This window comes from Arachis hypogaea, chromosome 6 (genome assembly GCF_003086295.3).
Source record: "Arachis hypogaea cultivar Tifrunner chromosome 6, arahy.Tifrunner.gnm2.J5K5, whole genome shotgun sequence".
In the NCBI taxonomy this organism is placed as follows: Eukaryota; Viridiplantae; Streptophyta; class Magnoliopsida; order Fabales; family Fabaceae; genus Arachis; species Arachis hypogaea.
In genome coordinates, this window is record NC_092041.1 from 114,376,326 (window position 1) to 114,389,912 (window position 13,587).

The following is a 13,587-nucleotide window of genomic DNA, read 5'->3' on the forward strand; positions in this document are numbered from 1 at the left end:
AGCTTGGGCCATCCCGGGAACTACTAAAGAGTTCTATGAGAGCTGGATTGAAGCAACAGGTGGGAAGTCAGAGCAAAGAAAATGGATGATAGGATTCTGTGCGGTTGTTTGGAACATCTGGTTGGAGCGGAATAGCAGAGTCTTCTAGCAGATAGAGACAAGTGTTGAAGGAGTTAAGATCATGTCCTTCTTGAGTTACAAAGATTGGTGTGGAGTTGATCCGTTTGGTTGTTGATGGCAATGCCGGAGATGACAACGGATACCAGCTTTTTAGTTATGTCTGTTTTTATTTTTGGTCATCTTAGCTCCTCTGCTCCACTTTACTGTGTTGAGCCTCTTTTCTTCAAAAAAAAAAATATACAAAACAGTTCTTAATATTTATTTGGTTAGATAATACAATCCCTTTTCATTTAATCTATTAATCAAAATGACTGTTTTAAAATTTTTAAAATTTTAATCTATTTTGATATTTTAAATTTTTTAAAGACTAATTTATATTTTACTTTTTAAATTAAATTAAAAAAATATTATATTATTTAATAAAAATAAACATTGAAGATTGTTTTATATATTTTAAAATTTAGAGACTAAAATATCTAATTTTACAAATCTCAAAAATTAATTTGGATCATTATTCTAAAAATAGGAGATTTTATGGTGCAGATAAAACTTTTATTGAATTTACTAAAAGGAAATGTTAAAATAAGATGAGACCTGTCCTTTTAATCTCTGTGAGAACTGAGAAGGATCTCAAATAGGTTTTTTCTCACTTTTTATTTTTATTATTGAGATTTTTATGGTATTTTTAAATAATGTGGAGAGTTAGTGTGTTTTTTTTGTGTGAATAGTCAAAATTTGAGGATTAAATTTGTAGATTTTAAATTTTTTTTATGTCACAAATCTAAGAGTTAGATTTGTGATTTTTAATTTTTTAAAAAAATACAAATTTGAGAGTCAGATTTGCATGTTAGTATTGTTAAACTTAAAAATCGAACTCTTCAATTTGTTTAAAAGCGAAAAAAAATTTATCTTACCACAAATTGAAAATGTATTATAGAAATATAATTCTTCAATTTGTCAAATGTGACATCCGATTTGTTATTTAAATTAAAATAAAAAATGTTAAATCCATATAAAAAACATACCAATACACCATAATACTGAATTACACATTATTTTTTTTTTCATTTCTTAAAAAATTAGCCGTTTTTTCTTTGGTGTGGTGCTTGGAGATCTATAGATTAATATAAAATTAGGAGAAAATATGTGGGTCATATTGTAATTATTGAATATTAAAAAGAAGCCCTTCTGGCAAATGTAAATCAAACTAACTAATTGGGAGTGCTACTTTTTTATTTTTATTTTTTTGGGTTTTTGGTGTACAGAGAAAGAAGAAGGGGAAAGAGAAAAACACAAGACCCTAACGCAGGCCTTGCCGCAACTGCCGCAATACCGTACTTGGCGGAAACAACCACTCCACAACTTCACTTCATTCAGTTCAGCACCACCACGGGCACCCGTCTAAGCTATTCTCTTTTCTAGAAACTTCCTGAAACCTCACCTCTCAGTTTCTCCGCTGTTTCAAATCGAAAACACGCCGCAGCACCTCCTTCTCCGTATGAATCTCCGGCAATCGGAGGAAAGCATAAACTGAATCTGTCTCATGAACCATTAAGAGTGCTACGTTAATTGCACATTAAGGATTAGGGTACAGGGAAAGAGCCAAGGAGGCTAATTTGCAACGCATGATTTCACAGTTTCATTAGTCTTGCGGCGTCGAATAAGGTTTGGTTTTCCTTTCCTCTTTACCTCTGCTTCCCTCTGCATCGAATCATATGGTTCTGTGTTGTTAGAGTTGAAGCGTGCTACCTTGTGCGGTTGAAACCACCTATAACTGAGTTCATTTGTTGGTCTGATTTAACTTTAATTTGTAATTGATGCCTGAATTCTAGGGTTTGAGTCACTGAAGATGGAGAAACAAATAGTTTTTGGATCAGATCTATATGTAATTGATGCTTGTTCTGTTTGCTTTTCATAGTATCATTCTTTAGGTTTTGAATTTGTGCAGTTACTTGGGGGTTTTCTGTTAAGGGATTTTCGTGGATTAAGGGAACATGGGACAGCAAGTAACTCTCTTGTGTAGGTAGATTGCATAGCTCTTGCATTAGTCCAATTTTCCAATCAAATGAACCAAAGTTATAGTGGCTTCTTATAGGCTTATAGTTTTACAAAAGAGAAGATTTCTTTAGGGTTTAGTTTAGCTTTCTTTAGGGTGGAGTCACAGAGATTCTTGGAAGTTTAGTTATTATAAATTTCGGACTAGAGTGATGTGGACTGCACAAGGCAAAATTATTTGCCCAAACTATGAACTCTTCATTCGTGTAATTGTTAGAAATAACTGATGGCATCAAAATTCCATGTTTTTGGCATTAGTCTTTGTATTGGGTCGCTTTAATTTTCATCAATACTTAGGCTAGCCACCTTTAAATACATTATATATATATATATATATATATATATATATATATATATATATATATATATATCACTTTGAAACCTGCTAGAGTTAACATTGTTGTTGATGAATGCTAATTTCATCAATAATTAGGCTGGCCACCTCTAAATACGTTACATTTATATATATATCACTTTGAAACCTGCTAGAGTTAACATTGTTGCTGATGAATGCTAGTTTTTAAAGCAGAAATGCTAGTTTTTTACTTTGTTATTTCTAAAATTTGAACAAAAAATTTATTAATTATAATATAAAATACTTGTCATGTTGACTAACCTCATTTATTATTATCATATATATTTAATTTATAAAAAATATTAATAGACATTTTATTAGTACTTTTAATTGCAGTAGTACGTTATAATACACTTTAGTTAGATAACTAATTTCTTGTCCTAGGTATAAAGTAGCTTTAAATTTTGTGGTTAATGTCTATCTTATATATGGACCAAAAATACACGAATGGGTTAGTCTTTTTTATTTTTTGTAAGACCATATCATTAGGTTATCCCCACTCATCACTGTTCTTCTCTCCTCCCTCCCCCCTCTCCCCTCCCCCTCCCCCCAAAAAAAAAACTTATATTCGCCGTTCTTCGAAACTCTTCTTCCTCTGGTTCTCAGTATATTCCTTTGTAATCTACTTCTTCTTCCTACTGCGCACCTTTCTTTGTTTTTTCCTTCTCTTTCCTTGATCACGTGGATGCCTGAGTTTCCCCCTATCCCTTCCCAATCTGAATTCAGTATCATTTTGTATATTCTTCTCAGTGATTTTCATTCCTCTTATGTTGTTTTCGTTTTCAGTGTTCTCATTTTGTCCTTGTGGGTGCCTGTGGAGGAGAATCGTCACCATCTTGATTGTTAATGGCATACCAAGCGATTCAGGGCCCAAGCTCGGGATCGAGTTCAAGTTCGGGGTTTCAGTTATTGAACTCTCCTTTCGGTGACACCACATACACCAAGGTTTTCGTCGGAGGGCTGGCATGGGAGACTCAAAGTGAAACCATGCGCCGCCACTTCGAGCAATTTGGTGAAATTCTTGAGGCGGTAGTCATCACTGACAAGAACACCGGGAGATCCAAAGGATATGGTTTTGTGAGTATCTCTTTATTCCACTGTAATTGCTAGCTACTACTTCAAAAAAAAATTGTTGGTTTTGCAAGTTTATACTATTAGAATGACTTGGTTTCTGCATGGAATTGGAGGGTATAGGTGACTTTCCGGGATCCCGAGGCTGCTAGGAGAGCGTGTGCTGATCCAACTCCAATCATTGATGGTAGAAGAGCTAATTGTAACTTGGCTTCACTCGGTCGACCACGCCCTCCGCTGCCTTATGGTATTCTATTACTAAATTCATTCTTCCACTGCCTCAATTAATTGACTACATTTACTGAGTACCTTGACTGATGTTTATGCTACGCTCCAATTGCGCATACTAAAATTTGAGTACATTGACTGATGTTTCATCGTTGCTTCTATCATCATTGGTCTTGTCGTTTTTACTACATTTAAAATATATATATTATTTTGGAGATGGTTGGAAACCCACATTTACATGCCCATGTTATCAAGATAAATTTGTGGGCGGTGATTTAAAGTGCTTGATTGCTTGTATTTTCTGTGGAGTTTGGGTTTTTATCTTTTATTTTTTTTAGAACATGTACTGTTATCTAAAGAACACGTACTTCATCCTAAATATGCAAGGTGAGCGTTTATCTGATTTACTGTGATTGTCTCAACTTTTCTTTTGGTCCACAATTTCTTATTTCTGCTAAGTGCTCATGCATGTCAATGTATGGTCAATTTAAAATTAGTTTGATCTCTCTGATTGGCCCATTTACCAATTCAGTCTACTTTCCTTAAACAATTTTGTTGACTTGTGCCCAAGCAATATTTCATTGTTATGAGTACTGTTGTAGCATAAACATAGTCTACTTCTTTCCACATGGGTTACTTTTATTTGGTGCTTGATTCCTTTGTCGTTTATAGGACGGATAAGACCAGCCTCCCCATATGTTGGAGGTTTGCAACCAGCGAGAGGAGCCTTTTTGGGAAGTTTCGGCTACCAGCAACCAGTTTCATACGGCTATCAACAGGGGTTGGTTTATCCACCTTATGGGTGAGTTGGATGTTATGCCCCATTGAGATAATTTGATTTAAAGATTTGTTTGTGTCTTTGTTGTCAATAGTTACTACTACTTTAGCTTCTTCTATATACTTGTCACATCTATGGATATATCTCCAATATTATTACTATTTGTTGTCAAGTGATATTGCTATTGAATGTTAAAACCCAAAACTCAACCTGGTTAAGGCATTTTTTCATATGGCGATCTTTATATACAATTACAACATGTGGCATCCTCGTAGTAGGGATTAATTAGGATAGGAGAATCGTATAGAATAAGGCATTAGTTGTTTATTGTTTAGTGGAAAACTTATGTCAACGGAACGTAATAAAAACTAATCATTTGCTACATTTATCTTTAAGTATGTGAGGTGTTCCTAACTACATTTGCATTGTGCATCAGGATGTATTACACCAGAATCATGCTATAGAGGTGATCTTTTCCATTATATGTGGTTGTTTTTTTATCCTTGCAGGTATACAACGTATGGACCTGAATACGTCTACCCACAGGTCATATTGATTTTTATTTTTATTTTTTCAATTTGGCTTAGGAAGAATTTAGTTTTATTGATCTTCTGCTGACTATTTCTACCTCTGTCATCTTGTTTAATAGAGTATGTACAATCCATATATGGGTCAGCAGTACCTTCAGATATATGGAGTGCCTGGTGCAGTAAACACAACCATTTATCCCTCCTATGGACAAGTGGGTCAGGCTATGCCTAGTGGACATGGGTATACAGCAATGCAAGGCTATACAATACAAGGCCATCAGATCGTGCCATATGGTGGATCTAATGTTAATGCGATGTCAACTTCACCTATGCCTGCCATTCAAACACCATATCCTAGTGGTACACACTGCTTTTTTTTTATTGACTTGTAAACACTCTTGTACTTTTCACTTGTGATTGTAAGAGTTCTGCAACATAGTTGATTTGGAGGTTGTTTTGTAGGCTTTTTTGAGACATGAAAGCTGATATACATAGGAACTAATATTCACAGTAAAACCTATAATAAGCAGTGATATTCCAGAAATGCATAGACTTCCCAGTTGCTAGTATATCTTTCTGCAAAGCGGTTAATTAACGAAATGAAAATATTGCCTATGTAAGCATTTTAGTTACTAATTAACATTTGATAGAATGTGGAGATAATTGATAATATAGAGCTAGATTGAAGTTTAGATGGATACCGAGTATTAAATTTGTATTTGATCAGCACTTAGTATAGGCAAGTTTTTTATTACTGTATCCAATGTAGAATGATGCTGTCAGATGTGCATGTAGTCATGCTGCATTTCACTATCACTACTGATAAAATCTTCTTGAAGTTCACTGTTGATGTATGTGATTACTGATTTTGCAATTGTGTTGACCATTTCAGGAATCGCTGCACCAGTTCCAGGCCAACCACAATTTATTGTTCCTGCTCCTTCTCCACAGTTTATGCAAGGCAGTGGTCCTGACCAAACCGCTGGGTGAGGGGGCAAATAAGGTGGGCCCTTCACTTGTATTTCTACTGGTACTGTATATCTCTATGTTATGTCCAGCATGAATTATGCTTTGAAAGTACTATGTTGCAGGTACCATTAGTGTGCAGCAGGACTAGAGCAGTGGAACTGCTACTTGAGTGGCGGACTTCCAATCTAGCCTTGCAAGTTATTATTTTGCATTCTAGAGGTACTTTTGCTTTGCTTTGCTTCTAGATTGAGGTTGAAATGGGTTGATTCCCATATGAACAGCTCATGATCGACAACTATTTTTCCCCTTTCACTGTTCTCACAATGCATGGCATGATTGTCTATTTTTTGGGTCAAGTATAGCTTTTATGTTTTGCTGGATGATGTGTGAATTTACCATTTAATTTGTTAGTTTGAAAGTGAAATTGTTTGGCATTGAAACCAATGTGTTTTATGATGTGCAGGTCATATATAGTCATGCTCACCAGGTTGTGTATAAGTTGGCTCCAGATGGCAAAGGAAACTGGAATCTGCGGGCTGCTTCTTTTCCATTTGGATGTTTACACTAGTGTATTTATACCTGATACTGCAATTACTCAGAAAGAGTTATGGTAGTATTGGATCAATGGGTGCTGGAATCGGTTTTCTGGTAGCCATGTAGGAATAAACCTTATGTAAAAAAGAAAATCATGTCTGAATCAAAATATGATTCTTTGTAGTCATGTCCAGCATTGAGTTTGTAGATAGTTGTCAATGTTGGGTGAATTTGTGTGACGATGGATGGGCCATCACATTGAATGTGATTTTTGTGCATATTAGTTCTCATAGGTTCTTCAACAATTCTAGAAACACGGGTGTAATTTAATGATTTTAAGAAACCTGCTATTTATGCAGGGTAGAACCATCAAGTATATTCCATTTTAGAGAAGATTGCATTGTTACCTCTGTTTTTCACATTGGGCACCTAGTTCTTGTTCTTATTTCTTTTCATCCTTTGTCAAGCTGTTATTATAGATGTCCTCACATGTAATAACCTCTATATTGTTCTCATTATTTATTCAAATTTTTCATACAAGGTGAATTGCATTGTAATATATATTTTTGACAAGAAGGATTAGTAAGATTAGAAGGAAAAACAAAAGAAAAGATTTTCTATATTGATAATAAACTATTTTACATTATAGTAAACGTAAATATAAAAATCACATAGAAAAAATTAAGTCCTAACAATGATGAAAATATGTCAAATATTTGCTTATAACAAAGTCTCAAGTCCCACGAGTGAAGTTATAAATTTGAATTACATATTATTAATGGAGTTATGGCCGTATGTTACATGTTTTATTATCTTGTATTTTGCCAGATAAAAAATCTCATCAAATCACTTGTTAAGTTTTTTTTTTTTTCAATATATTGAACTATTGATTTTTAAATAAAAAAATTGAATAACATATCATAAAATCTATGATGCACGGACACGGGACACGACACGACACGGGAACACGCATATATATAAAATATAAAGTATTTTTTAGATAAACCGAATGATATTTTAATATTTGATTGATATTAAAATATAAATTAATTTTTTAAATTATTTTTAATGTCTTATTTTAATTATATCAAGTATTTAAAATATTTTTTATTTTAATAAATAATAATATATACTATATCTAAATTTATTTTAAGAATATATATTAAGAATAAGACCGGACACGCTGACACGTGATGGTATTTAGATGTGTCCAAGTGTGTCTGGAGAAAAAAATTTTATTTTTTATTGAGACACGGTTTGGACACAGCAGACACACGTGTCGGACGAGTATCGGTAAGTGTCGTGTCCGAAATGTGTCCGACACGCAGACACGGTGTCCGTGCTGGCGTGCTTCATAGCATAAAATTGTTTATTAAAAAAATTGAACTTAATAAGCAAAGAACGTGAATAGTTATTATTTCAGGATATTTAAGTTCAGTTTGGGTAAATAGTTTAATTAAACTCTTTTTAAAAAAATAGTTTAAACAATAAATGTTTATATTAAAAGTAGTTTATAAATAAGTGATTTTATATTTGGTTTTTTAGTTTTAAAAATACTTATTTTAAAAAAATGTGATTAAAAAAATTTTATTATGAAAAAAGTCTTTTTTTTTAATTTTTCATAAGCACTTAAATAATTTTTTAAAAAACTACAATTTAATTTTAAAAATTGTATCAGATATTAACACTACGTCTTTTCATAAATTAAAAATTTAAAAAAAGTTACTTATGAACCTATTCAAATAGATTCTTAGTATTGGGAATGAATCCTCTCAATTATTAAAAAAAATTGACAATATAAAGTGTGATCTCTAACCTTTCATTGTTCTCTTTCATATTTATTCTTAATCCCACTTATAAAATTAATGGTGAGAGATTACATTTTACTCCCTCAATTGTTAAAAAAAATGGAAAGGATCAATTCCCCTTAGTATTTACTCAAACTCCCGAAAAAGATTGGAGCTGATGATAGGGTGGTCTAAAACTCGTTAGATACTCATGAGATGGTAGTTGGAACATCTGTAAAGCTTGGTCTAAAACTCTTGAAAATACTCATGAGATGGCAGTAGGAATATTTGGAAAGCACTCTGGTACCAAAATCAGCAGGAATCTTAGTAGTGTGATCAATTTAGAATGAAACATTGCCTAAAATAGGTATTTATAGAAGAATACAACCCATAGAGGTGCTCCCAATTTCGTTTATTTTTGTGATCAATCTTAGTGGTGTAGCTGTTTTAGCTGTGAAGGTGTATTTAATTTTTTTTAACAAGGGAGGGCCGGAGACCCAAACCCCACCAATTCAAACATATCCCTCTCTCCCAACTCTCTCTCTCTATTCTAAGGCTGTGTTTATTTTGATGAATAAAACAGTACATGATACGGAGATAAAAATAATAGAACAAAAATATTAAAAATTATTTTTGTGTATTATATTTAAATATAATGTACAAGACATTAATATAAGGTCTACTATTATATTTGGATACATATAAATAAGATTATGCTATGAAGTTATGGAAAAGGGTGATAAAACGGAGATTGAAAAAAGAGACACAAGTAACAGATAACCAATTTGAATTTATGCCAGATCTACTACTGAAGTGATATACTTATTAAGAAGGATGATGGAGAGGTATCGTAGTAATAAAAGGGATCTACATATGATGTTTATTGATTTGGAAAAAGCGTATGATAAGATGCCAAGAGAGATCTTATGGAAGGTTTTAGAAGAGAAGAGAGTAAGGATCGTATATATTTGTGCAATTAAAGACATGTATGATGGGTCACAACTAGTGTGAAGGCTCAAGGTGGTGTGACAGAGAAATTTTCTATTGGTATAGGATTACACTAGGGATCATCCTTAAGTCTATACATTTTTACATTAGTCTTGGAAGTACTCATAAAGCACATTCAAGAGCCTGCGCCATGGTGCATGCTTTTTGCCTATGATATCTTTCTTATGGGAGAGTCAAGGGAAGACTTAAATAAGAAGTTGGACTTATGGAGAGAAGCTCTAGAAGTGTATGGTCTACACATAAGCCGTAGCAAGACGGAATATATGGAATGTAAGTTCAGTTTGAGAAGGGAAAACCCTAATATAGAGGTGAAAATTGGAGAAAACATCCTACGAAAGGTTAAAAGTTTTAAGTATCTTGGTGCATCATACAGGATAATGGAGAGATTGAACAGGACGTAAATCATAGGATCCAAGCAGGTTGGTTAAAATGGCGGAGTGCATCTAATTTTATATACGACAAAAAAGTGTCTTTAAAACTTAAAAGGTAAATTCTATCGCACCGCTATAAGACCGGCTATGCTTTATGGTACGGAGTGTTGGGCGGCCAAAGGGGAGCACGAACATAAATTAAGTGTAGCAGAGATGAAGATGTTGAGATGGATGAATGGTCATGCGCGATTGGATAAAATAAGAAATGAACATATAAGGGAGAGAGTGGGAGTAGCACCCATTGTGAAAAAGATGGTTGAATCGCGTCTCAGGTGGTGTAGACATGTGAGAAGAAGACCGATAGAACATCCAGTCAGGAGGGTGGATGAGATGGAAGATGGACAAAGAGCGAAATGCAGAGGAAGACTTAAGAAGACCATCCATGAGGTGGTCAAATGATACTACATGTAAACAGTCTCTCTTCAGACATGATACATGATAGAACACAATGACATCGTTTGATTCGTGTAGCCCACCCCATCTAGTAAGACAAGGCTTTGTTGTTGTTGTATATAAATAAGATTAAAATATTATACAAAATAATTAAAATAGACATATTTCTTATACACCTCTTCTCCCTGTCTAATCCTTTTCCAGTTGTTGAAGGACGGTAAAGGAATGATACCTACTAAACTTTACTTTTGCCAATTCAATCTTTTTTATTCAACTTAATATTCAAATCTTTTTTAATATAATTCATTTTCATATCTTTTTAAATTTTTTATTTTTTGTTTTTAATTTTTTATTATATAAATTGAAAAACTTAATAGATAATGAATTTAATCTTTTTACTATGATGAAAAGAAGAACACAATAAAAAAAAATAACACAAAAATAAAGAAAGAACAGATAAAAAAGAATAAATTTCTATACTCTCTGAATACCTCTTCTAAAAACCTCTCTAAGACCAACGATTAAGATTTTTAAAAAAATAGATAATTATTTATAGATAAAAAAAAAAATTATTAAAAATTCGTATCCACTTTCCTAAATCTTATGTCTATCATTATTTTTGTTTAAAAATCGATACAAAAATTAAAAAAAAAAATATCTTAAGAGATACTGTATTTATTATTTATATCTCTTTATCCAAACACTTTTTAAATATAAATTCCTGTCTATATTCTATGTCCTATCCACATTAATAGCCTTATTCTGAATCTGGCACGGGCATAGCAACATACATTGGCAGGCAACTATGTGGTGAGCTAGATGGTTGCCTTCACGGGAAAATTCAGAAGCCATTGTGAAATTCCATGTTGAATACATTGTGACTTGGGGCCTATATTTGGCCTTTCTCTGTTCTGGGCTTATTTATTTAAATAAATAAACGAAAATTATTAATTCCCAAGGCAGGGAATGAAACGAAGATGAAAATGCGCATCGCCACCTGCACCGCATGCGAATTGAATTTACCCATTACCTCAGGGATGACGTCTGCGAAATAGAGGCTGATATGGCAGAAGAGTAGGCGACGTATGGAAAACGAAGCTTGACTTTCCAACCCAGGGAGGGCGAGCGCAAAATGGCCACTTCATGTTCGACGCCTGCGAATTGGACCACTTCACTGCGGCAGAAACAAATTGGGCCAATACAGCAGCGGCGGAAACGAATTGGAGTACTTCGGTTCTGGCACCCACGAAATGGATGCAGCAGTCAAGGATTAGAAGTTTATGGGTTTGCTTGAATATAAAAGAGGAGAAGGGGAGGGGACAATACGTAGATGCATGCAGTAGGAGAGAAAGAGTGTTAATGAAATTGTGTTGTGGAATAAATATTGTGGTGTGGTAAAAAAAATTATTAAAATGAGCCAGGAGAATTAATGTCGAAGATAATTTGAATCAGTTAGGTTGAATTTTATGTTTTTTCACATTTATTTCGTAAGATTAGTTTCTGTATGCATTAGAAAAAGATGTTATTGAGCAAAGATGTATAAATTTTTTAGTTTATGTGATTATTTTTTGTCAATTATGTTATTAGTAGTGTTGTTAGAACTAATTTTATTATTATTTAGTCTTGCTTAGATTATTTTGAAATTTTTGTTCATCTTTTTTTATTTCAGCCAATATGTGTTTTTAGTTCGCATGGCATACTTGTTGATGTTTTCACATCAGAACCGTTGGATCCAAACATGGAGATTAGACGACAAAGGTTTGAACCTTATCTAAGACGAACAAAATTCTATTATGCTTCGTTAATAGAGCGTTTTGAGTATAACAATCCATTGATAAGCGTCCTTATCGAAAGATGGCGTCTCGAAACACACATATTTTGCATACTATAGAGTGAGTGTAGAGTTATTCTAGAGGACATCGCAATGCAATTAGGGTTATCCATTGATGGCGAGTCTGTGAGCGTATTCTGAGATCATTGAGCAAGTTCTACAAGAGGAATATATGGCAACATTGTGAAAAAATTTTTGGTGATGATCCAATTGGGCATGTTGAGACAACGAAATTTAACATAAAAATGAAGTGGCTCAGAACTCGACTTCAACAGATGTGTTGCTTGACTCTCTAGATAACTCTCTTATGCAGTATACACGTTGTTACATTATGTATTTGTTGGGGGTGTCCTATCACCGGATAAGGCTAACAACACGGTCCACGTTTGTTACATTATGTATTTGTTGGGGGTGTCGAGTCTTGAGCTTCTTTAATTTTATGTTAAATTTCGTTATCTCGACATGCACTTGAATATCACCAAAAAGTTCTTCACACCATTGTCATATATTGTTCGGATGGAACTTGCTCCATGACTTACCGCTTGCAGACTCGCCATCAATAGATAATCCTAATTACATTGTGACGTCCTCTAGAGTAATGATACATTCACTCCATGGTAAGTAAAATGTGTGTGTTTCGGAACGCCATCTTTCGACAAGAACACTTATCAATAGATTGTCATACTCGAAAAGCTTTATTAACAAAGCATAATAGAATCCTATTCGTCTTAGATAAAGTTCAAACCTCTTCGACCTAATTTCCATGCTTGGTTCCAACAGATCTAATGTGAAACATCAACCAATGTATAGTACAGACTAAGAACACATATTGGCTGAAATGAAAAAAATACAAAAAAAAAAATTAATCTAAGTAAGATTAAATAACAATAAAATTAGTTCTGACAACACTACTAATAACATAATTGACAAAAAATAATCACATAAACTAAAAAACTTATACATTTTTGTTCAATAACAATTTTTTTAATATATACAGAAACTAACCTTCTGAAGTAAATGTGCAGAAATATAAAATTCATCCAACCGAAAACCTTAATTCTTAATTCTACTATCGATCGTTTTAATAATTTTTTTTACCATGGCATAATTTTTTTTCCACAACACAATTTCATTAGGAAAAGTATAGGATATCAATATACTATTTGTCAACTTATTGTCAACAATAATTAATTATTATATTTCAAATACATGTATAAAGAGACACATCCAAAAAATACATTTTTAAAGATATTTTTATTGGACACACTGTAAAAAAGATATTTTTTGAAGACATATCCACAAAGACACTTCTATTAAATAGAATTATAAATAAAAGTTGGCATAACTGATGGTAACGTTGGTAACGTAGTGGGACTACGTTGGTAACGTAGTGAGACTGATTTCATTAACACTCTTTCTCTCCTACTGCATCTGCGTATTGGTCCCTCCCCCTTCTCCCCTTTTATATTCAAGCAAACCCATACACCTTTAACCCAT

The 13,587-nt window shown here is 33.3% G+C and overlaps 1 protein-coding gene across 1 annotated transcript; it reads left to right on the forward strand.

Annotated features, from left to right (window-relative positions):
• Positions 1 to 1,319: 1,319 nt before the first annotated feature.
• LOC112755930 (uncharacterized) lies at positions 1,320 to 7,046 on the forward strand. Its single transcript, XM_072197775.1, has 9 exons — positions 1,320 to 1,785; positions 3,317 to 3,607; positions 3,725 to 3,848; positions 4,502 to 4,631; positions 5,117 to 5,153; positions 5,257 to 5,497; positions 6,030 to 6,140; positions 6,229 to 6,325; positions 6,570 to 7,046. Exons 2-7 carry the CDS (start codon positions 3,377 to 3,379, stop codon positions 6,125 to 6,127), a joined length of 861 nt encoding a protein of 286 aa, XP_072053876.1. The 5' UTR covers positions 1,320 to 1,785; positions 3,317 to 3,376; the 3' UTR covers positions 6,128 to 6,140; positions 6,229 to 6,325; positions 6,570 to 7,046.
• The last annotated feature ends 6,541 nt before the right edge of the window (positions 7,047 to 13,587 follow it).

What these genes read in the sequence shown, in the direction of transcription:
- LOC112755930 (XM_072197775.1), top strand. Translation starts at nt 3,377, where the DNA reads ATGGCATACCAAGCGATTCAGGGCCCAAGCTCGGGATCGAGTTCAAGT. An exon ending in GATCCAAAGGATATGGTTTT is followed by an intron (nt 3,608 to 3,724) that starts GTGAGTATCTCT and finishes TGGAGGGTATAG; the next exon opens with GTGACTTTCCGGGATCCCGA. An exon ending in ACGCCCTCCGCTGCCTTATG is followed by an intron (nt 3,849 to 4,501) that starts GTATTCTATTAC and finishes TGTCGTTTATAG; the next exon opens with GACGGATAAGACCAGCCTCC.